The following is a 25,347-nucleotide window of genomic DNA, read 5'->3' on the forward strand; positions in this document are numbered from 1 at the left end:
TGCAGCAACGTGTATCTCAGACCATTTACCGGTTCTGTTTACAACCTCGATCCCTTCCGCAGGAGTCGAATCATGTGCCCCTGCGCGTCGTCTGCGTTCGATTAACCCCTTGACTGCCTCACAGTTCTCTGATGTTTTTAATGCTTCTCCGATCTGTAAATTAGAGGTGAACTGTGTTTTTAGTGCTGATGAGCTTATCTCCATGTTTGACTCGACATGCACACTAATACTGGATTCTGTTGCTCCTTTTACGCTTAGACGCACCAAAGTTCTCTCAGAGCCGTGGCTAAAGGACTGTACTCGCGCTCTCAGACGCGCTCTCAGACGCGCTTGCAGGCGTGCAGAGAGAAAATGGAAAAAGGATAAACTCCATGTCTCCCTAGAAATCCTTCGTGCTTGCCTTTCTGACTACCAGACGGCAGTCAAAGCAGCCAAAACAGAGCACATTTCTCTATTAATCTCCAAAAACAGCCATAAACCTCAGGTTCTTTTTAATGTCCTCAACTCTATCATTAATCCCTGTGATGTTTCTCCAATTGTGCCATCGACTACTCTCTGTGATAAGTTTCTTACATTTTTTATTGAAAATGTATCTGCTCTTAGGCTAGCCCACACTAGTGCTACCCCAGATCCTGCTCCTTTTCTGTGCCCTGCTGTCCTCGACCACTTTGAGCCTGTATCCCTCTCTTCTCTCTCGGATGTAGTCAAGCACCTGCGGCCGACAAACTGCACCTCAGACAGCATTCCCTCTCGCCTTCTCAGAGATGTCCTCGAATCAGTTGGAGCAAGTATTTTATTACTTATAAATACCTCTCTTAGCTCAGGATGTGTCCCAGCTGCCTTCAAACATGCCGTGGTCAAGCCACTACTTAAAAAGAAAAATCTCGACCCTTCCATTCTCGCAAATTTTAGGCCCATCTCCCAGCTACCTTTTTTATCTAAAGCCCTGGAGCGAGTAGTCTACGCCCAGCTGCAGTCTTTTTTAACCATGCATGGCATCCATGAAAAGTTTCAGTCTGGCTTCAAACCCATGCACAGCACTGAAACAGCCCTTTTAAGAGTTTTTAATGATCTGCTCCTAGCCGCCGACTCAGGTAGCCCAGCTGTCCTGGTGCTGTTAGACCTGACAGCTGCCTTCGACACTGTGGACCATAGCATCCTGTTGTCACGGCTTGAACAGTCCGCTGGCATCACAGGCTCTGCATGGTTCAGGTCCTACCTGACAGACCGTAGCTTCTCAGTGCAGCTAGGTGCCTTCTCCTCTGCCAAAGCCCCTCTTATCTGTGGGGTTCCCCAAGGCTCGATTTTGGGCCCCATCCTTTTTCTACTGTACATACTGCCCCTCGGTTCAATTCTCACAAAACACAACATCCCCTTCCACTGCTACGCCATCAATGTACAGATCTATCTGCCACTCAATTCAAATGTAAACTCATTACAGCTATTGATGGACTGCTTAGCAGAGATCAAATCCTTGCTGAGCCAAAATGTCCTCAACCTCAATGAGAGCAAGACTGAGGTTATCTTTTTTGGACCCCAACCTCTAGCCTCCCACGTTGATATTCTGGGATCCCTCAAAAATAATATCCTCCCCTCTGTCACGAACTTGGAGTGACCTTCAATAGCGCTTTTAAATTCGATAAGCAGGTCAGCAGCATAGTCAAAACCTGCTTTTTTTAAATACGACTATTGGCCAAGACCAAGTCGTTTTTATCTTTTAAAGACCTGGAAAGGGTTATTAACGCCTTTGTTACCTCGAGGTTGGACTACTGCAACGCTCTGTACGTGGGTATGGACCAGGCGTCAATTAAACGCCTGCAGCTAGTGCAGAACGCAGCTGCACGTCTTCTGACTGGCCACAAAAAGCGTGACCACATCACCCCAATTCTGGCCTCACTGCACTGGCTTCCAATTCAGTTCTGAATTGATTTTAAACTCCTTTTATTTGTTTTTAAAGCACTAAATGGGCTGGCTCCGGCCTATATAGCTGAACTCCTCCAGCGCTACACCCCAGCCAGAGCTTTAAGGTCTGCTGACCAGCTGCTGCTGATAGTGCCCAAAACCAGGCTCAAAACCCGAGGGCACCGAGCCTTCGCAGCAGCTGGCCCTAGGCTCTGGAACACTCTGCCCCTCCATGTGAGGTCGGCCCAGACCCTAGGGGTTTTTAAATCTACTCTTAAAACACACCTCTTCTCCCTGGCCTTTTAGTCAGAGCGGAGCACGACTTCCTGACTTTTCCCTGTGTTTTTTATATATATCTGTTGTAATTTATTGTCTTTTATTGTGATTGTAGTAATGTGTTTTTATGATTGTAGTATTTATTACATGTACAGCACTTTGGACCGACCAAAAATCGCTTTTAAATGTGCTTTATAAATAAACTTTGATTTGATTTGATTTGATCTCAGCTCCAACCACTTCCAAACCAAAGTGGACTCTTCAACCTTTTTCCACTGAAGTGCAGTCAGCCTCCTCACCCCCAACACCTCAGAGTCAAAGCTCCAGTTTAAGAAGTTTCACAACCTCATCATCTTCCACTGAAACCCCCACCCATCAGCAGCAGACGGAGGGAACAGCTTCACCAGCTTCAGGTACTTTTTAAAATGTTTGACAACACAGTCCCTTGAAGGCTTCGTGAAATCATTTAGGCTTCACTATGAAACTGAAGAGAAACGAAGACTACTGAACGTTTTCCTATGGGATCACCGAGGCCAAATCGAGCCAGGTCGCAAAGTTATCTTGCCAAGATCCCCTTCCCCACTTCCATTACCCTTACTGGCCACACCCACCTTTTAGCTCTAATATTAACATTCGACAAAACATAATTACAACATAAATCAAAACATCCACAAAAAAACGCTCTACTTCAAGCACTGCATGAAGGTTGATGATTCATCTGAATATTATATTAAAGTATGAATTGCTAATGTCAGTGATCGTATCAAGTTATGAAGATATTAAACAAAACGTAACCTGGTGTTTTTGAACTGATCTTATACGAAGATGAGGCAGAAGTAAAAGGTAATGTGTTTATAAAACATTACTGCATGCCAAATAGAAGAAGTGATGGAGGAAGGGTGCAACAGGTGCTGCTTACCAACAGCTTTTATGTTTTGAAGAACACAAAGTGAAGCTTTTTCTACACCGCATATGCCATTGCAGTCTAAAGGGTGTAACACTGTGATTTATATACAATGCGTTCTCATTTAGTAACAAAGGTAAACCATTGATCCGAGTGTGTTTGAGTTTGTTTATGTGTGTATTGAATCATGATATGTATGTGTAACCCACCGCAGGGGGTCCGCTGTATGTGGGGCTGATTGTGCTCGCCAAGATCTTCATGTTATCTCTGGCTGGGCTGTTCTTCTGCAGGAGGAGGGCCCAGAAACACAAAGGCAAGGCAACAGGAAACACACTATGGGCTCAGAACAGTCTCATAATACACACATGCACACAGAAGGATTCACACTTGTATTTCATGATCCGCAAAAGGAGTCACACTTGTATTTCCGGATCCACACTTGTGTTTTTCAATGCACACACAAATGTGTTCCGTTTCATATACATGTAAATAAAATCCAAATACAGAAAAAAGTTTTACGTATTTTTGATCCTCACATATTTGTTTTCCGTTTAAAACCGCTGCACCTACAAACACAAACCGCTTTCTGTGCATGGATCGCTGTGCATTCGTGTGTGGGTTTTTTGAGACTCCCCTGACGGTCACCCGATTCGTACTTGTAATTTTTTCTATCTATAGCCAATCAGATGAGCGCGCCCCCACGAGGGTAGATTTCTTGCGTTCATGACGTAGCGCTTCATGTACGCATTTTGCGCTGTCCGGAGCTGACAGGTCCATGGAGCCTGCCTGCAGGCGCTAATCTCAGGACACCTCCACTCTTAGTACATTGCAACTTTCCGAGCAGGAAATGCACGCAAATACAAGCCTTTATATTATTAAGGTACAGTGCCACTTTCCGAACCATTAATGAATGCTTGTGTACATAAAAACGGCAAGCAAAACCGTTTTAAATGTGTGTTTCCTGTATGGCGAATACAGCTGCTTTATTTATGTCTGTATGAAGTTGTTGTGAGTGTGGAGGGAGCAGCTACAGGTTAGCTTAGCCCAGCGCCATATAGATAGAAGAGTTACGACAGCGGAAGTCCAAAATGCTTGATCGTCACGTGGTTCAGGGAGAGTCAATAGTTCCCCGGAAGTTCGTGGCGGGACATATGAATGCATGATTACCGGAGATAGAACTACGATTTTTGGTAATAAGTAGTGAATAAAGGTCTTGATTTGCAATATTTATACAACATACCGATATGTGTATGTATTTACATCAATAGCCGCGTTCACACCAAGTACTTTCCTGTACTTAGTTCCGGCACTAAGAGCCCTGGCGCTTTTAACCCCAGGGTACTTAGTACAGATCGCGTTCACACCGGAGTACTTTTCCCTGAGGGAAGATTACAAGTACAGTAGGTGGCGGTAAGCACCTTAAAGTTGTTTGCAACCCGCTACAAAACAAGAGAAGAAGAAAAACTGATACAGGATCTGTTTAATCGCCATGTCGGTTTTCTTTATTGCACTCTCAAGACATAACATTAAATAGAAATATTTTAAATGTAACTAAAGTGTCAGTTGTACATGTCAGTAAACATTGTCAATATAAAATAAAGTGTCAGTTGTACTATATAATAACAGTAATAACAATATAAAATAAACTGTCCCAGGTGTAGGGAGTCTCAGCAGCAAACCCACCTTTATTATATATCTTCCTGAGACCCACTGCATCCGTCTGCCATAAACACTATGCAAACATACAGTACATGTTAGTTTTGGCCCATAGTGGACTCCATGTTGTGTTGTGTGAAATGGGGGGGAATTAAAAGTTTAGGTCAAATAATATTTAAAATGATATAAATTATCATATTTGTGTATGTGCCCCTGCCATTCCCCCACAAGGTTGCAACATTGATGATAAATAAATGACAAATAAAGCTTTGCCAGTTTATAACCGATGAAACATGATGGTATCAGAATAATCACTTACATGTGATGTATCAACACACTCTCACTCCCAACGCGTCCAGGAGCGACGCTTGGTCAGAATTCCGTGGCGTCCAGTTGTGACGCGCCGAGTTTCCATCAGCGTCATAAACGGATGCAAAGAGCTTTCAGCTGATTGCAATGTATTCCCATCGGCGTCGGTATTTGACGCTTAGGGAAGCACGGCATTCGTTTGTGTCGGCAGCTGTTAAAGGCAATGTGAGCGTCCATTCCCATTGGATAACGGAGAATTGTACACCCGGAAGTAAGTATTCTCCTTACTGTCGATTGATTTGACAGTGATATCTCCATTACTCATCAACTCAAAAACACCAGATTACCTTTGTTAATTAAACGACATTGATAGGTTTAAATTGTGTACAATGCTTTTGTGTTTTTCCCCTACAATTCTGAGACAACTTGTTTTCTCTGAAATGTAGAGCGCCAAAGAGACTACACTACCCACAATCCCCAGCTATTGTTGTGATTGTCTGTCCGCTTTGCGACAAAACCTCGTGATAAGTCAACAAGCTCTGTGATTGGATTAAACATAAATAGGTGATATCTGCACTACTTATTAACTAAAAACCACCAGATTATCCTTGTTAATGAAACGACATTGATAGGCTTTAGTGTAAAATGCTTTTGTCACGTTTTCCCCTTCAATTCTGAGAAACAAGTAGTTTTGAGTTTTGGATGGCCGAAGACACTACACTACCCACAATCCTCAGCTATCTTCGCAAGGCCAGGTCTCGAGGTCACGTAGTTCACGTGATACATTGCTCGGAACCTTGAGACACCAGCAAGGTAAGCTGTAATAAACTCGACTGCTCACTTAATTTTCGACAATATTCAAATATAACTCAAATAAAATATTTGGGTTATGTATTCAAGTCCCACCCAGGCAGCAGGATTCGTAAGACAGTACGAGAAACTTAAAGAAAATGTAGTCTGTAACAGTTATTTTCTTTTTTGTAATAACGGATCATTTAGAAGCTAGCATTAGCCACCGTGTGGCTAGCTAGCTGTGTTAGTACAATGTCGTAGTCATCAAAGGAGCTAGCACTGTTAGTTGTATCGCTCATCAAAACAAAGAGGACTCTCTGGAGCGAAAGTATTTGTAATTATTATTATTTATTTATTATTTATTACTTAGCGGGAGTGTTTTACATGTTCGGTGTAATGACGTAAAATGTTTAGGACGCGTCACTGCGGTTGCTGGTCATTTGTTTTTTTTTACCATAAGCTGTCATCAAGAAGGAATGCCATAATTTAATGTCATGATGTTTATATGTGAACAAATTACACAGTACATTAGAAGTCAGTACACATTAGCCTAATTATTAACAGAATGTTAATTGGCGTTTAAATGTTACATTCTATTATACAAAAACCCCACTTGTCATTTGTGTTTGAATATATTGAATATTCACATATGAATATATTAATTTGATTCAAACCATTGGAAGTTTGCGCACTATCTCAAGTATTCACAGCATATTAGACTGTATCTTCTGTCTCTCCAATTGCATTTAATATAGAGCATAAACTTAATAACATATTTGTGTATTTGAGAACAAATTGATCAACTGACAGCAAACATTTTTGAGATAATCCCTCTATGTTTAACTTTCATTTGCAGAATGACAAAGCCCAAAAAACAACTGTGCCCCTCCTGCCAGGCCCCAAATTCCCTTGGGCGTAAAACATGTGTGGTGTGTGTCTGCCCCCTTCAAATAAATAAAACATTTTAAAAAAAAGAAGCGGAATTAAAGGACTCTAGCTGGGGGGCTTCTGTGAAGAGCAACAGGAACGCCAGCAGGACCGTTAAGTCGGCCGAGCTATCTGTGAGTTTAAATGACTTATTATTTAAGATGTTTGGCCTCTCAGACGATTACATATCTTATTTGTCAAACAGCCTTGCCCTCAGTGAATGTGAAACCATTTTTCTGGCTTTAAAAAGATTTGTATCATTGATCAATGTGCCTGTATGCAATCTTTTTCGCTCCAATTCTTGCAGGTTCTTAAACTACACACCCTTGGCTCCAGCCCGGTCCTTTTCCTTTCCAATAAGGGCCGCAGTGGGGAGATCCGTGGGGATCTGGTCCACCATTTTGGAAATGCTGATGGGGTCGTTAGGGAGATCCTACTCAAAATGAGGAAACTCTATGAGTACCTCCTGAAAAGTAAGATCATACTTGTACTTTATTATCTCATTGTGTAGTCGTCCATGGGCTTTGTGTCAATGCATTCATCAAATTCACACTTCTGTTACATCTATCCCGTTATATCATTAAAATGTCATCCCCCCCCTGAGCCTTTTTTATATAATACAACCTATGCTGTATTATAGAACAAAGGCTGTCAACATGGGCTTGTCAGGGCCAGCATGTTATCACTGTGAACACTAAGATACTAATATGAGGGTACCACACTAATGGTATTGCAGTTACCTACTTTTTAGTTTTTATTTATAATTAATTATTTGTATGCATATTTCTTTATTTTGTATTGTGTTTTAAGCCTGTACAGCACTTTGGACAACATTGAAATGTGCTATACACAAATATTTAAAGGGTTGAATTGAATGCAAATGTCGACATTACTCACCTGTAGTTAGCAAGCATGCACGTTATGCATGTGTCTGTAATACAAACACATCTCTGCAGGCATCATAAAGATATGAGGCTGCTCTGTTTTCCCAGTTTGTAACTCTTGCCTCCTCTCTTCATGTCTTAATCCCTCTCACATGAGATGGGAGAAGAGGAGGAGACACCTCGAGAGACGAGTTGAGGCAAAAGACATTCAATGAAATTAGACATCATGACACTCCTACCTCGCACCCTAATGTCCAGGACACACATGGTGCCGTACGCTGCACGTGTGCTTATCATTACGGCTTATGCTTTTTATCTGGGCATCCGAAAAGTCATGCCTATTTTCTTCTGTGAGACGCACGTGGTTCTTTGCAAAAACATACCCGGCAACAACCTGTCAAAAGTCTTATCACCATGTTTCATTACAGATTTAATGTATTTATCTGCAAGTTTTAAATTATTTCTAGTTTAATGAGAGAAGCTGCTCCAGACTGCAACTACATTTTCATTATGATCATGGTCTTAACTAAATACGATAAGTTGTTGTGTTAAACACTGATATGAGAAACATAGCAATATGTCTACAGTCAGCTGTGGTAGCTTAAAAACATTATTTTCACACTACCTGCATTTCATTCACTTAAGAACTACCTGGTTGATTTCTAATAAGAGGGAAATTCAATGCATTTAATTAATTTCTTGCAAGTAAGGCCAAAAATAAGTCTTCCTTAAAATGTGTTCTGTTAATTTTCCCTTGTATTATTTTCAACATTTGCAGTGTGTGCTGCACAACAAGCTGCATCGACATCTGCTGGTCCACCAGCCCCCCCTGGACCAGAGCAAGAGCCAGAGCGAGAGACGGAGCGAGGGACAGAGACGGAGCCAGAGCCAGAGCCAGAGCCAGAGCCAGAGCCAGAGCCAGAGCCAGAGCTTCCGGAGACATTTACTCTCCATCTTTTTTCTCTTCCTCCACCTCCTCCATGCTCCCAGCCTTCTCTCTCCCCCTTGTCTTCTCCTCCACCGCCTCCATGCTCCCAGCCTTCTCTCTCCCCCTTGTCTTCTCCTCCACCGCCTCCATGCTCCCAGCCTTCTCTCCCCCCCCTTGTCTTCTCATCCACCTCCTCCATGCTCCCAGCCTTCTCTCCCCCCCTTGTCTTCTCCTCCACCTCCTCCATGCTCCCAGCCTTCTCTCTCCTCCTTGTCTTCTCCTCCACCGCCTCCACCGTCAAAGAAAAGTCGAAAAGGTTTGATTTGCACTATACTATACTATATACTATACAATACATTTCTTTAAATGATTGTTTGGAAGACTTATTACCTAATTATTAAAATGGTGTTATTTATTTTTAGAATGCAGGAAACACAGGACCCAGAAGGTGTTCCTCTATGAGAGCATTGGGGAAAGAAGAGTTTTTAATGTAAGTGTGTTATAATTTCTTCCTTTTTGTTTTTCTTGTTAAATAACATAAAAACGTACAGAACATTATTGGTACCGTCTACAGACCATCAGTGAGATATCTGCACAGAGCCCAAACGATACTAACATATAACGCCTCTGAATCCAGAGATACACAAGTATCCACTATCGTACAAGTATGGAGCAGTGAGGTTCCTCAATCCATCCTCGACACTGCACCTTTTGTTGTCATTGTAAGCATTACAGGACTACGTTTTGCATCACCTTATAACCTTGTGTTGTAGGAAACTCCCTGTCTTAAAGAAGCTGCTCCATACTGGTACGATAGTGGATTCTTCTGTATCTCTGGTTTCAGATGCTGTTGTCTGTTAGTATTGTTTATGTGTAGAAATCTAACCTTATTGATGGTCTATAAATGGTACAAATAATGTTCTGTAAAGTTGTATCACCTAACTTTGTAAAGTATCTCTCATTAATATTTCTGTCCATTTCATATCATGCCTTTCAGCAAAGACAAGAAGTGAAAATTCGCTGGACACCATGCTCCAAGTGGTAAGTTTTTCCTTAATGACCATACATGTATGTGTTGTACTGGAAGCAAAGGGTTTATACACTGATACAGTAGGCTCATCTCAATTGAATACTTTTGTATTGTATGTTGTTATGTAATTTGTCCTACAGAAGAGAGACACAAATCACTAACATATGTATTAGTTATGCTACCCGTATTTGTATATATCCTAAATGTTTGACGTGCTGTGGGTCTACCACACATGCATCACAAACCACAAGTAAGAACAGTACGTTATTATTTTATAATCAAAAAATTATTATAGAATTTGTAAGTATATTTCACACACTTTAATGTCTTTATAGAGTTCGATCTCCTGATTCGTTTAAGAGATTTAATATATTTTACTCTTAATGAAGCACTTTAAACATTTAATGACTCTGATCCTCCTTTAACGGTAAGATCAGCTGCAGTGAGCAGAGGCTGTGCAGCTGGGGGCGGAGGTCTGATGCGCGAGTAGTGTGCTCTCGTGTATCCTACCTTTCGTCTCCTCTGGAAGCCTCCTCCCTCACCCCTCCTCGACTCCTCCGTTTGCGTTGAAGCGATTGTGACGTCCTTCAACATGGCGTGTCTTGATTGATTTCCGGGTCAAGTCCCGGAGGAGGGGGAGAGAGGAGTCGAAGAGGGACATTGAGCTGAAGCTAATGTTTCAAATCCTATTTTAAATTGACTTACTTGCCTGATTAAGCATCAGAAATATATATAGCATGACATATTAATAATTATTCAACTGTTCTTTATGTGTGTTTTGCAGTGGCAAGGACTGGGAGGACACATGGGAGCCTGCCCAAAACTATAGCAGCTCAACATAATAACACACACACACAGACACAGACACACAGACACAAACACACACACACACACACACATACACACAACACACACACACACACACAGACACATACACACACACACACACGCACACACACACACACGCACAACACACACACACACACACACACACACACACACACACACACACACACACACACACACAGACACACACACATACACACACACACACACGCACACACACACACACACACAATACATTTTTTCAATAAATTGTTTCAATAAATTGTTGTTTCTGTTGTGTATTTTTTGTACAATTATTTCTCAATAGGGTAAAGCCATTTAAAATGTTTTAGTTTTTGGTATGTTAATGCAAATGTGACAATCATTATTTTCGGGCTGCCTCAGTCTTAAAACACAAGATAGATATCAATTTTTGTTATTGTCTTCTGTATATGTCATGAATAATACTGGTACAATTTGAATTTGCCCCAAAACGTGGAAACGCAGACCAGATCTTCTAAATGCCAGGGACCGGAACATCAGGAGCATCTCTAAAAGACGATATGTGACAGTCCTGCAGCAACGGACCATATGAGAAACATTATGTTAAAACCTAGAAACTTATTCTAAACCTACTATCAAAGTATTCACCTGAAATGTAGCACAATTTGGCTCCTGTTAAAAGCACTATTTGAAAATGTAGATTTGTCAGGTCAACATGTGACTTATCTGGTTTGCTATAACAGTTTTACTCCCCAGTTGAACTGTATTTGACAATCATTAAATTCACAAACATAATTTGGGAAATAAATCAAAGACAATAGTGTAAATAAGAAAGGTTTAGTTTTTGAAACTTGTAATGGAGACGTTGATACATTAACTGTCAGCAGTATTTATTGTTACTTTGTAATTCTACTCCACCACAATTCAGAGGGTAACCTTAACCTATTTGGCACATCCCTTTCAAGATGTTCTAAGGTTTATTGACATATCATATACACAACTACGGTGTAGTTATGCAATGAATGACAAACCTCGCAGGTTCGTCAACAGTGCATTACAAGAGATCTATCAATATGTTTATACCTCCACCATTAAACAGTCATATTCTGCACATTTCTTATACTATCTACATACATCTTATAAGAGTATAATTAATATGTAATGTCAGTTAAAATAAGTGCTTAAACGTAGTTAACATTGCAGGAAAGTTGATTGTCAAGTCCCAAAACAAATTATGCAGTTGCCAACTCTCACGCATCTGGCGTGTGACACACGCTTTCACTCTCAATCTCACGCTCTCACGCTGCCCAAACTATTCTCACGCCAAAAACAAGATGAACCGGCGATCCTTTTTGGTTGGTTATTTACAATGTTGAGTTGACAGCTGCTCAAGCTGTCAATCCGCTCCCTCCCCGCCCCCACCACTCTTAACAACGTTAACAGACAGCAGAGCAGTGGGAGCCGGTTGGTCAATCCCCGACCCGTATTGCGCATGCGCAGATCTGAGATCCAGTAGAAATGATAAAAAGTAAAAGTCTGCTGCTTATTGTTCTACTAGGCCGACATAGAGTCAAAGAGTATATGAGAGTGAGAGTGTGTTAATTAATATATTTGGCAGTTTGGAGTAAGTCTGTAGATTTGTGTGTGTGTGTGTGTGTTTCATGTATAGGCCTCTCACGATAATTTATTTTGTTGGATACATTTTCCCGGAAATGATTGCGATAAACGATAATATTGTCGGCACCGTTGTATGACCATTTTAGACCACTGACATAATGATAATATATAATAATAATTCAAGTACATCCTTTCAAACTGCTTGTCACATCCTCATGTAAATGGCAATTTATCGAGTTCATTTTTATTTATCGTACGATAAGTCAATTATTTGCTTATTTTGCTTACAGGCACAATAAAATAGTGGAAACAAACATGTGTTTGACTTTCATTAGTGAATGAAACTTTGTGCCCTTTATAGTCTGTGTCCAATATTGTGTATTTGCATATATTGTATATATATCCAATATATATGCTAAGGTCCCGCTACTGACATGATAGCAGTCATTTAGTGCGCATATGTGTAATTAAACCCATGATATCAAAATCTCACTCCAGCCAGGTACCCAAAGTTGGCAACCCTGAATATTAGACTTTAAGTACTTTGTCAGGCTTAATATTTATCTGTAGATTTACCAAAGCTTTTTGCTTACATGTATTTAAAAGACCTTAACTTAAAGTATTATTTAATGTTTTAATAAAGCCTGATTAGTTTGCCTGATTTGCACATCCTCCTATTAATATCTGTGTACATCCGGCACTAAACTTTTATTGTAGAGATCACTTACAGTAGCCTATCTTGTTGATATTTTCTATTCTATATTTCTATTCTATATTTCTATCATTGACCTTCTACTTTCCCCCTATTTGTATGTACTCTTAATATTTAAATGTTTTCATCAAATGTAACCCATTCAACAAAACATGCAGCAGAGATTAGCAACACAACCTTACCGGCATTGCAATGACTGTAAACGTGTAATAACGTGCTTTAACCACTAGGTGAATAATACAGACGTATAAAGTACACATGGTATACAATGCTATCAAAAACACATTATGTTAATTTACATATCTAACTACCATTATCAAGCTAAATATGGACTATATGAGGCTAAGGCATTGTACCAGGTGTAGGCTAATTATGTAGGCTAAGTCAAAAACAGGCAACTGATGAGGTGTTTGAAAGGTAATTTATGAGGATCAAACAAATGAGGTACACAGAATACAATGCCATTTTATCTGTTTCATTATTAGTGTAGGACAGATATGTATATATAACACCTGAAGATGTTTTATTCATGTTAGTCATTACTTTTAATACTAGTTGAACATTACATTTTTACATTTGTATGTTTAAAAAACAATGTTTCTAGTTATTGTGCTTTTTATCATGTTTTTAATTATTGTTTTATTATTGTACTCCCATTGTGTTATTTAATATTGTAGTTATTGCTTGTACAGCACTTTGGTCAACTGAAGGTTGTTTTAAATGTGATATATACAGGATATAGCTATATCATTGCACATATTTTAAAACATCAGACAAAAAGGTGTATCTGCCCCCTCATGGTGCTAATCAGTATGTGTGTTTGATAAACAGAGATACAAACAGAACATGAGTGAACAGTCAAAACAATTTTTATCAACTTTATTGTTATGGGACCTTGTTTACATAGTGTTTCAGAGTAGACATGTAATAACATCTGAATAAAATGAAATGATAGAAAATGCCTTCAACAGCATATCAACAACCGGAAGAATAACTTACTGGACATACATATTAAGACATTAAGAAATGTGTCATTTTTTTTTTTTTGGAGGACCGCAGCTGACGAGAGGGGGTGTAGGGCTGAAAGAGGTCAGAGACGTATGCAGGGGCTAGGGAGTGGAGAGATGTGTAGGTTAGCAGGAGGAGTTTGTACTGGATGCGTGACTTGACCGGGAGCCAGTGAAGGTGGAGGAGGATGGGGGTGATGTGTTGCCAGGGCTTAGTGCGGGTGAGGAGCCTGGCTGCAGAGTTCTGGACGTACTGGAGCCTGTCCAGGGCTTTGCAGGTGACCCCGAACAGAACTCCATTGCAGTAGTCCAGGCGTGAGGAGATGAAGGTATGTATTAATGTTTCTGCAACGGGGTCGGGGAGAGAGGGCCGGAGTCTGGAGATGTTTTGAAGGTGAAAAAAAGCAGTTTTGACAGTAGACCTGATGTGGGAGTTGAAGGTGAGGCTAGAGTCCAGAGTGACGCCCAGGCTGGATGGAGCAGCCATCGACGGTGAGGAGCAGATCTCCAACCTCCCGGAGCAGTGTTTTTGGGGCCACAACCATGAGCTCTGTTTTGTTTTTGTTGAATTTCAGTAGGTTTGTTGACATCCAGGTTTGGATGTTGCGGAGGCAGTTGACTAGTGACAGCTGGGATGATGGATTGGTACTGATGTAGAGTTGGGTGTCGTCGGCATAGGAGTGGAAGTTGAGACCATGTTGGCGGAGTATTTCACAGAGGGGGAGCATGTAGATGTTAAATAGAAGGTAGTCTGGAGGGGGCTTCACCGTGTGTCATCAGAGCTGTCAGAGTCGCAGTCAGAAGACTCATCTGAAAGACTTTGCAAGAAGCTGATGGTCTCTGCTCCAGTCAAAAGCTGCAGATAGCATCATCTAGCATGAGTCTTCATTTCTCCGATGTCGTGCTGCTTTTTCCTAAACATGCTCTGGAGACCTTTCATCCCGTCTTCGCTCAGGCCCAATGGTGAATCTTAAATGTATAAGATAAAGACAATATGAGTTACTTCATCACCTATCACTGATGTGTAAAGTCATGCAAAGTAAAAATGTAATATATACTGTACTTTGCAGGCAGGACATCTTTTTCAGGGAATCACTGCGGGTTGAAAGGACCTTCCAGTGTTGGTTCATTTCTGTGACGAGAATCTTCTTCTCCTCCTGTAGTCTCTTCACTGCCATGACAAGGTCGAATGCTCTTCTCTTTGTCCTGAGGTCGAAAGAGTCTGGAAAGCATTTATGAGAAAACATGAATGAATGTGTATGAAAGATCAACATTCAAAGAATCTATGAAGTCTTAAATAGATTTATATATCAGACATGAAGGTTTTCCACATTTGCTGTGAGCATTCAGCAGACTGGTGTACTTACCACTGTTTGGTAGCTGCCATGGCCAAGCTTTCTCCACAGACAGAATGGCTTCGAGGCACAGCGCTTCTGTGCTTGGAACCATTGAGTTGTATTTCTCAACTGTGGCTGTCAGGACCCCTTTCTCATCCCTGATCTTGCGGCGGATCCGGGAACGACCTTTGTTGCTGTCTGTGTCTTTGTAGAGACGCTGCGAACGTCTCTTGACACTTACTGTCAGCATTTCGATCTTGCTGGCCAAGGCAGCAGCATCCCTTGGGTTGTTTGTTGTTGCTTTTTAGAGGAAATAGGTGTATTAAGCACAGTAATTCACAATAACAGTGACATTTGATCAAATGTTTTAATATTATTTTATTACATATGCTTCATGAAAAATAAGTAATGCAAATGTCAATAGAGGGTTATCACTAATTCTGAAGATTTAAAATAAATTGATAAATCATGACTACAAAAAAGTTGAAAAACGTCATTAAGATTGTCCTCACTTTCTGCCCACTCATTCACATCTCTGATCCAGTCTTCCAGCTGCTTTTCAGTCACTGCCAACTCAGCCTTCATGGACTCCAGGTTCTGCAATTGCTTTTCCAGAGCTTTTGTGGTCTACAAACGTCAAACAATTAAAGACAAATAAATACAGAAATCTACATTTAGGCTGCAGCCACAAATAATTCTTCTAAAACTATGTTATTACCTTCAGATATCTGCGGGACAGTGAGGTGGCCAAGTTGCTGACTTTTTGCTGATTCCAGCGCATGGCCATCAGCGTCAGCATGTCTGTACGTCCTGCAAAAGAGAATATCACATTATTACTATTCCTCTTACTTCTTATACTGTAACTGGGGTTTATACTATATTGCCATCCTAAATGGTGTTCTATGGTCATAACCGTCAATGAGCTTTTATGAGTTTCTGTTGTTGGTGTAATTTGTTAGTGTAATCTGTGCCTTTCTGAACATTTTTTGAAAACTGACAGTAAAGGTTCTATCGTAACTCACCTGCTTTTGACATGTGTTTTGTGGTCACTGCTATCCGAGAGAGGAAGGCATTGACCTGTTCCACCTCCTCCCCTAGGGTTAGTCCAGCCCCCTCTTGATATGCCCCACTCCATTTCACCTGTTTAAAATATATTCAAAAGTACGACTCGTTACAACTTGTCACTATTCACAAGGAGGTTTTTACATAAAGTGATTGTGTCACATGGTAACAATTCCTTACTTCACATTTGAAGTCATGCGCTTTGGCATGAAACACTGAGAGAAAGGGCTTCATGTCGAGAAGATGCTGGAGCTCTGGACAGCTTTTTGTGATTCTCTGGAGGTAGGGCCAATATTTGCAGGTCACATCCATGCAAAAGAACATACTACTGGCCAGCTTTTTCTGTAGGTACAGGGGATAAGCAAATATTTCTCCCCTGTACATATTGAGAGCACAGAGGAGCACTCCATGTCGACAGACGGCAAGCTCTAGTCCCTCCTCATCCAGCTTGCCGGCTGATTTTTGGGAGGTCTCTCTGGCTGCCGACCACTGTCCTCCACAAACACCTCTTCCGGAGACCTAATATATAAAAATGTATTGATGAAAATGGTGCAAAGACTAACCTAACCAAACCCTTCATTAGGATATTATATTATACATAATTAGAGTCTGCAATATTACATGTTTGGTTGTGGTGTGTATATAGTCCACAAATCTTGAGACGTCTTCATCCCTGGCTATAAAGACACCGTCAAAGATGGCCTGTTCCTCAGATCTAAATAAATCAAAGGAGCAATGTATGACATCTCAGATTATTGATTGATTGATTGGTTCACATCAAGATAGTTTTGTTTCGTTATTTGTTCAAATACTGTGACATTATATATTTTCTATAGTACCTAGCTGCATTCTTGAAACGGTAATGCTTGCGGTTTCCATCCACGGAAACTGCAAGCATATCAGGGCTACACGCAGGACAGGTGAAGGGCTCCTCCTTGCACATGATGTCGACCTCATAACGCACAGCCTCCCACTCAAAGAAACTTTTGATGAAGCTGTCAGTTGAGATCTTCCCAGTCTATAACAAAATAAGGACATCAACAGATAATGTCAAAAATAAATTATAAATTATAAGGACACAGCTTACAATTTGTACAATACAAATAGATCAAAAAGGACAAGTAACTTCAATACTCACACGGCCGAAGCGCAACGTTCGCTGATCGAGCATCCTTAAATATGCCTGAAAGGATAGTCCAGGTGCAGCCATTTTCATTTCTTCAAATGAGAAGAAAACATCTGTGGCATAAATGGTGGCGAAGTGAAGGGTAGCTGGCCAGTAGTCACTCCGAAGAAGGTCGTCAACCCCAGTCATCCATGTCGCAGCGCATGTTTCACAAGCCAACTCTGGCATGCTTAGCTCATGTCGTCCTTGAAAAACAGACAAGGTGTTTTTAATACATTTGGTATTCTTTACTCAATACCCATGTTAAGGTTTAATAGACAAGCTATCCCACATGTCTTTGAGAAGGGTTGGATATTATCAAGAAGAAACTTCAATAACATCTATCTTAAGAAAAGAGACAAACATTCTTCCCATTCTTACCATTCATTGTGATCACAGTCACAGTCTTTCCTGGCTTGAGGCTCAATGACTCTGATGCACAACCACAGATTTTGTCCGGGATCTCCACAGGTACAAACCGCACTGGAAAAAAATTCAAATGGGAATTAAAAATAATTTGTCTCTTTTGAAAAATACTACATTGTTATGTGACATATTTAGGATTTAACTTTACATCAGAACATTAAAAAGAGACTTAAGCACACTGCTGGGAATTAACACAGAGATGTTGAGGAAGCTCACATTTTCAAAATGAAATTCTCAACAAGTCCAGCAAGAAAATGTACATTCACAAACCAGAACTTACCACAGGAGCAAAGGGCCATATTTAGTACATGTGTTGTTGGGGCCAATGGCTGGAAGTAACCTGCAGTAGTAGCATCTCTGTTGTGGAGGGGGTGTCTGGTGTGCATGCTGACATCACAGTCAGCACAGAAGAAGGGATGTGGTCGGCAATCCCGGCACCGGACAACAGACGTTTTGCCCCAACACTGTTGGCAAATGTGTGTTCCCACATTTGCTTGGGCCACTACGGTGTTAACTAGATGTGGTCTCGCTGCCCTCCAGCTCTCTGAAAAAAAACTTTTTCGAGTGCTCCAGTTGGTCGATGCCAGCAGAGAAGCACTTGGGGTTTGTGCTACCACCTCATCTCCTGTAGTATCGCTCAGAGACTGCTGGAGATCTCGTAGAAACCCCTCTGTTAAAACGGTACAATAAAGTCCAAAGCACAATGATTAGTTTTCTTTAAAACATACTGGATGGAGTGGTTTTGAAAGCTGTAACTACTGTGTTCTTAATTCTAGCAAATTATGAAGTTTAGAAATGAAGTACGTATCACATAAAGATACAAGTATGAATATGTGTTTCGGGCTAACCAGACCAAATGAAGTACATACCAACAGTCTCTGGAGCGATAGCTGGAGCAAAGATCAGATCACAGTCAGGAGCAGCAACGGGGGGATCAGTGTTACGACTGCAGCCAGCTGTATCAGAAAAAACATTTATTTTATACCATTAAATTGTACTACTTTTCCCTTACCAAGAGTTATGTTTTCATTCATTTCATATACTCAAGTGCCTAGAAATATATATCTTATACTGACCCTGATTTGAGACATTCCGGGTTGAACGTGGTCTTGCAAAGATCAAGTTTCCCTCACTGTCTCTCTTCTTCCAGCACATCATTGACACTGCTGGCACTGCTGCTGCTGCTGCTGCTGCTGCTGCTGCTGCTACTGCTACTGCTGCTGTTGTTGCCGCTTCCAAGTGGAAGCGGCAACAACAGCAGCAGTAGCAGTACAAAGCAAATCATCAGCACTCCGTAGGTCATCCCTTAACTCTTTCTGCTCAACCAGCTCATCTGCGCTTCTCAGGAGATCCTCAAGATCAGAATCACTCATTATAGTGAAGAGACACAGACAGAGACACAGAAGAAAGACTGATAACAGAGATAGACAGAGAAATAAATAGAGAGATAGGAAGAGACTATCAAGTACAACACAGCAAGGACAGTTTAACAAGACAGACTTGGCTCTTAAAAGTGCCTTTGGGTTGTTTGGAGTTTGGAAAAACAAAGGGTTGTTTTTTGGAGAACAAATTGCAGGATCTGTTGAGAGAAAACATCATAATTTAGAAACTCAAAAATAAAATAACAATGCCAGTGTAATTGTTGTTGTTTACAATTTTCTACTTACTTACTACTGTTGTCATTAAAGGTATTTTCACACCATCGCACAGCAAAATCACTGCCACCAGTCATTTAAATAAGTAATTTGTACAAAAATTATAAAAGTATTATTACTATTAATACTAAAAACACATGTATACAAAGTATTATTAATAGATTTACGATTCGAAAATTATAAAAGCAGAGTAGACATGTGGAGATTATCCGGCTGAACAAAACGTGATCCGTCTCTGAGCTAGCTAGCTAGCTAGCTCAGGCGAGTTCATTTGTTATATTTAGGTAATACCCTAGTAGAGTGGAGATTATCCGGCTGAACAAAACGTGATCCGTCTCTTAAATGTGTGTCAACCACAGACCTTATTTCGAGCTATTTTCCAAAATTCTATGGAGAAATTGCAGTGCGTGTTCTAGCTAGCTAGCTAGCAAGCTAGCTCAGGCGAGTTCATTTGTTATATTTAGGTAATACCCTATATTATTTAGTTACTATACCCCTCAGAAAGGTGCCAGAAGCAACATTGGCGCCGATTAGATTATTATTATTATTATTATTATTATTCGTGGCTAAGTTTATTTCCTATAACTATGTGTTACCCATGCTCTTACCTTGATTCTGAAGAACTGCGACTCTCTCATCCAGGTTTGGTCACGTAAAGTGCAAAGGTATGCCGTCTTTACGACGGTACCTGAGGATTGTGGGTAATGTAATCGCAAAGCGGACAGAAGTCGTAACAACAATAGCTGGGGATTGTGGGTAGTGTAGTGTCTTCGGCCATCCAAAACTCAAAAGTCGTCACAACAATAGCTGGGGATTGTGGGTAGTGTAGTCTCTTTGGCGCTCCACATTTCAGAGAAAACAAGTTGTCTCAGAATTGTAGGGGAAAAACACAAAAGCATTGTACACAATTTAAACCTATCAATGTCGTTTAATTAACAAAGGTAATCTGGTGTTTTTGAGTGGATGAGTAATGGAGATATCACTGTCAAATCAATCGACAGTAAGGAGAATACTTACTTCCGGGTGTACAATTCTCCGTTATCCAATGGGAATGGACGCTCACATTGCCTTTAACAGCTGCCGACACAAACGAATGCCGTGCTTCCCTAAGCGTCAAATACCGACGCCGATGGGAATACATTGCAATCAGTTGAAAGCTCTTTGCGTCCGTTTATGACGCTGATGGAAACTCGGCGCGTCACAACTGGACGCCACGGAATTCTGACCAAGCGTCGCTCCTGGACGCGTTGGGAGTGAGAGTGTGTTGTCATTCCTTGTTTATATCTGTTTTGACCTCTCTATGACTTCCTGCTGTCCTCATTTCACCTGGCTTTAACACATTGGGGGTTAAAGTTTCAACACTTCCATCTGTCTTTACCCAGTTCCTGTTTTACTAAGTTCCTGATTTACTACATTGCCCATATGTGGCTTCTGTTCCTCTGGAATGTGGGCTTTAGCTTATCTGCCCATCCAGCCCCCCCAGAGTGACAGGTCACGAGTTATTGTTGAACTGTGGACTGACAAAGATGATATAAAACCTATGCGCAATTCTCTCTCTGTGCGCACTCTTTCAGAATACTCTGTACTCCGTAAGACCTGTGCCTTATTTGAAGCTTCAAATAAAGATCCAGAAAGACAACTCTGTTTCCACCATTTTATTGATTGATCATTCTGATTGTATATCTCCTGAGTATTGACTAGGTCTAAGATTTCCAAAACAACAGTTTTAGGGTTCCCTTGTAGGCTTCGTGAAACCATTTAGGCTTCACTATGAGACTGAAGAGAAACGAAGACTACTGAACGTTTTCTTACGGGATCACCGAGGCCAATTCGAGATGCCGATGCCCCCTTCCCAACTTCCTACTCCCTTACTAACTGTTCAAAAATAATTACAAGAAAATTCCAAGCACTGCATGAACATTAATGATTTATCTGAATATTATAGTAAAGTATGAATTGCTAATTTCAAGTAATATTACATTGAAAACTGTAATAAAATAGACGGATGAATTCATTTCAATAAACATGTGGAAACTAAATCACACGTCTGAAAGGATTTATTTGGAGTGCAGTCCAGTGACAGGTGATGGACTGTGAACACGCCAGCAATAAAGGGCGTCGTTGAGAAGCTGGAGTGAACGAGGACATCCCCGTGTCGCTCTCTCTCTTTCGCCCCCTGTCTGCACCGGTTAAAATAGAAGATCCCTTAATAATGTATTGATGAGAGGTACGGGTCTGTATCGGTCCGCCTGTTGGTGACCTATGCACTACAACATTAAAATGCTCCTACATGTATTCATGAGACATAAAAACAGAACCATATATTCTATAATAAAACAACACAATGAAAGGAGCTATTATGCATAATGATTACTGAAACTGAAAGTTCAATTCAGTAGGCCTACATTCAATGGAGTATTTTTAGACCATGTGTTTCTGCGTTGAGGAGGAGAGTAGAGCTGTGTGTTGTGTTTGGAGGAGGGACTTCATCATTTAAAGAAGTAACAAGTTTCCAGTGAAGAAAGACAGTCAGTGATAAACCATCAGAGTCTCAGCATGAACATTTCTCACACTTTGATCTGCTTCTTCCTCTTCTGTGAGTACTTCTCTTTATTTTCATGTCAGTAATTGAAATGTTTCCTCCAGCAGTACGAGTTGTTCAAATATTTCAAAGTTAGGCTTTTTAGTAGCTTCAAATGTATGTTTCACTTCCTCAAACAAACTGTACATCATCATTAAACTCAGTTATTATCGTCTTACTGAATGAGTAAAACTAAGTCACAACGACTGGTTATTTTGTAAAATAATGTACATGCTTGATTTTACTGCTACTGATTATTTTCATAATAATTTAATCTCCAAATTATTTTCTTGGTTCCTTTATTAATCCTTTGATCTTTATTCTTACTATATATATATACATGCCACTAATGTTAATTTGATCTGTGTTAATGTGAAACAGGAAGTGTTGTTTTCAGACTGCAGCATCTTACAGGAAGTACTGACCACTACTAATGATGGTTCATCCTTTCTTCATCTTTTGTTCAGCTCTGCAGGATGGAAACACCGGTCTCGTCAGTGCCAAACTCACTGTCTATTCAGTAATTGAAGGAGAAAATGTCAGAGTTGAATGCTCCTTTCCTTCTTATAAAAAAAGCAGTTTTTTTTTGTAAGGAAACATGTAAACAAGAAGACATTCTCATTGAAACAACTGATGCCAAAGATTATCAGAGAGCCAGATACAGCATTGATCATAAACAGGATGATTTTCTTGTGACCATCACTCAGCTGACCAAGTCTGACTCAGGAAAGTACAGGTGTGGTTCGACTGCATCTTCTTCAAGGAATTCATCCAAGCTTATTGAAATCATCGTTGTGGATGGTGAGTTTCTACTAAAAACTGAATGTTCTTCCTTGTCTAAATAATAGTTTTACCTTTTCACCTTCTTTTTTTTCAATTTCAATGCTTTATTGTCATGTGCACATGAGCTACAGTTTAGATCAGTTTAAAACTCAAGTTCAACATGAATATTTACCTCATCTTAATCCTACATGTCTTCTGAAAGTAACAGATAAACCAAAACTGACACACGTACACAAGTGTATTTGAATATTATTGTAAAAAACACACTTATTGTTGTTTCAAGGGATATTTTAGAGATGAAGAAGTTAATACCAGGAGCAGGAGCATATTGGTCTGTTGTGTGTTTTCCATTGCTGAATGTAGTACAGTCTATGAGACAGCGCTCTGTTCTGTTGAAAAGTAACACAATTAGTAATAGATTGAGATCAAAAGACAATATTAACAACTAAACTGGCAGTTTGTGGCTGCTGTCGGGGCTTTAAAGGATTACTTTACCCCACATTAAAATGTTTCGATTAATGAATTACTCATCCTGTGTTACCTTGAATTTGTGAAAAAAACTTTTTCTAGCATGACTCCACGGTGAACAAAGAATCCCAAAATGGAGAAAAGTCTTAATAAATGTTAAATTAACTGGGGCTTTGTTTTACAACACCAAAAATATATGAAAACATCCGTTAACTAACTCTAACACAACTAATGCTGTATAGTCCTAATGTCATTCACTGTATGCTCAGTACTTCCCTAAAACATGCATTCTGCTTAAACCTCACAGTTTAAAACACTTCTGCTTAAAGAGACGAGCTCCTCTTTTCTCAAGAACAGTTAATGCAGAAGTGTTTAGATAAGTAAGGTTTTAGGGAAGTTATGAGCATATTAATTCAAGGTCACTCAGGGTAAATAATAATATAAAAACAATACTTTCAAGGGGTAAAGACATCCTTTCAAAATAAATGTCATTCTTTGCAACAGATAATCTCTAAAGTTTAAACATATTTAATTATCAGTTAACCTCAATCAGACACTAGTTATAACTCAAAATGACAAAGCCAAGGATTTTATTAAAGCATTCAAATCTAATATTAATCCCAAATATATTTAAATCAAATCCTGTTTTGAGCACAGCGTAAAAATAATGAGTTGCTAAATCTCCTTGAAAAATATTTAGTTAAAACTCTGGTTCATTAAATCGTCACACCTTTAGCCTCAGCGACTGGATCAAGTTTGAAAAAACACAAAGTTATAAATAATGAAACTACGATTTGTAAACTACAAATAGTAATAATTATTGATTGTTTTCTTTTTCAACAGCAAAACTTGATGGTGGCCCTTCTGCAGAAAAAACAATCGATGCTAGAACTGGAGGAAATATTGTAGTTGAATGCTCCTTTACTCGCTTTGGGACCAGGAGGTACTTCTGTAAGGAGGAATGTGTAGGAGACATTCTTGTTGAAACAACTATTGACACATATACTAAAAAAGACAGATACAGCATCAGACATGTTAAAGGAGGATTTGTGTTTGTGAGCATCGAACAGCTGAACCAGTCTGACTCAGGATGGTACAGGTGTGGTCTGGACAGACCTGACTCTAAAGATCCATACCAGAGGTTTAGGCTCAACGTCACTGATGGTGAGTTTCTGCTTGATAATGAAAATGTTTGTTCATGTCTCTGAAGACAGTTTTCACTGACAGCTGCTGATGTTTTAAACTCTCAATTTAAAAGAGTTCAGCTGACACACACAGACATACAGGAGGATCTAATTTCTCTCATCAGATCTTCTTTATGTCTGCTTGTTTTTGTTCAAAGCTTTGACCACTTCTAGAGATAAGATAAGATAAAAAGTACTTTATTGATCCCAATTTGGGTAATGTTTGTGTTGCAGCAGCATAAAAAGACATGGCATTGTAAAATACAAATTTAAAAACTAGAAATAAACAAGAAAGTAGAAAATATACATGTTGAATTTACAATGCTCTCTTCTTCTCCTTCATCATCCGTCCCATCAGCCTCTACACCAACAGTAAACCAAAGTGAAAGCTCCACATCTTCACCAGCTTCCCCTAAAACCACAGAGCAATCTGAAACAACAACTACAGGTACATCCACACACTGTGTTTACTAGATAACGTTTCAACAACTTATAGAACTTAGAACTGACTCTAAAGATCGATACCAGAGGTTTAGGCTCATCGTCACTGATGGTGAGTTTCTGCTTGAGAATTAAAATGTTTGTTCATGTCTCTGAAGACAGTTTTCACTGACAGCTGCTGATGTTTTAAACTCAATTTAAAATAGTTCAGCTGACACTCACAGACACAGAGGAGGATCTCATTTCTCTCATCAGGACTTCTTTGTGTCTGCTTGTTTTTGTTCACAGCTCTGACCACTTCTACACCTTCATTATCCGTCCCATCAGCTTCCTCAACAACAACAATCCAAAGTGAACGTTCCACAACTACACCAGCCTCCCCTAAAACCACCAAGCATCCTGAAGAAACTAAAGGTACATCCACATACTGTGTTTACTAGATAACGTTTCAACAACTTGTGAGACATAAAAGA

At 40.0% G+C, this 25,347-nt stretch overlaps 2 protein-coding genes across 6 annotated transcripts in view; one reads left to right on the forward strand and one right to left on the reverse strand.

Annotated features, from left to right (window-relative positions):
* Nucleotides 1-25,347, forward strand: part of LOC117483356 (T-cell immunoglobulin and mucin domain-containing protein 4-like) — a 38,329-nt gene that overhangs the window by 8,854 nt on the left and 4,128 nt on the right. Inside the window, exons 1-5 of one of the 5 annotated variants that reach the window (XM_034131653.1) lie at nt 21,946-22,013; nt 22,466-22,799; nt 24,093-24,413; nt 24,792-24,881; nt 25,163-25,288. In XM_034131653.1, coding sequence (XP_033987544.1) covers nt 22,535-22,799; nt 24,093-24,413; nt 24,792-24,881; nt 25,163-25,288 — 802 coding nt within the window. In that variant the 5' untranslated portion in view covers nt 21,946-22,013; nt 22,466-22,534. Of the gene's footprint in view, nt 1-21,945; nt 22,042-22,465; nt 22,800-24,092; nt 24,414-24,791; nt 24,882-25,162; nt 25,289-25,347 lie in introns of those variants that run through there. The other 4 variants (XM_034131655.1, XM_034131657.1, XM_034131656.1 and 1 more) reach the window with 4 other exon arrangements.
* Nucleotides 13,630-18,999, reverse strand: LOC117483355. The gene is made up of 14 exons (XM_034131652.1): nt 18,839-18,999; nt 18,632-18,718; nt 18,043-18,432; nt 17,718-17,819; nt 17,310-17,542; nt 17,011-17,189; nt 16,793-16,886; nt 16,352-16,690; nt 16,132-16,249; nt 15,828-15,919; nt 15,622-15,736; nt 15,140-15,409; nt 14,836-14,994; nt 13,630-14,741 (listed from the first exon to the last, which is right to left on the reverse strand). Exons 1-14 carry the CDS (start codon nt 18,918-18,920, stop codon nt 14,641-14,643), a joined length of 2,361 nt encoding a protein of 786 aa, XP_033987543.1. The 5' UTR covers nt 18,921-18,999; the 3' UTR covers nt 13,630-14,640.

The sequence above is a fragment of the Trematomus bernacchii genome, unplaced genomic scaffold, assembly GCF_902827165.1.
Source record: "Trematomus bernacchii unplaced genomic scaffold, fTreBer1.1, whole genome shotgun sequence".
Classification (NCBI taxonomy): domain Eukaryota; kingdom Metazoa; phylum Chordata; class Actinopteri; order Perciformes; family Nototheniidae; genus Trematomus; species Trematomus bernacchii.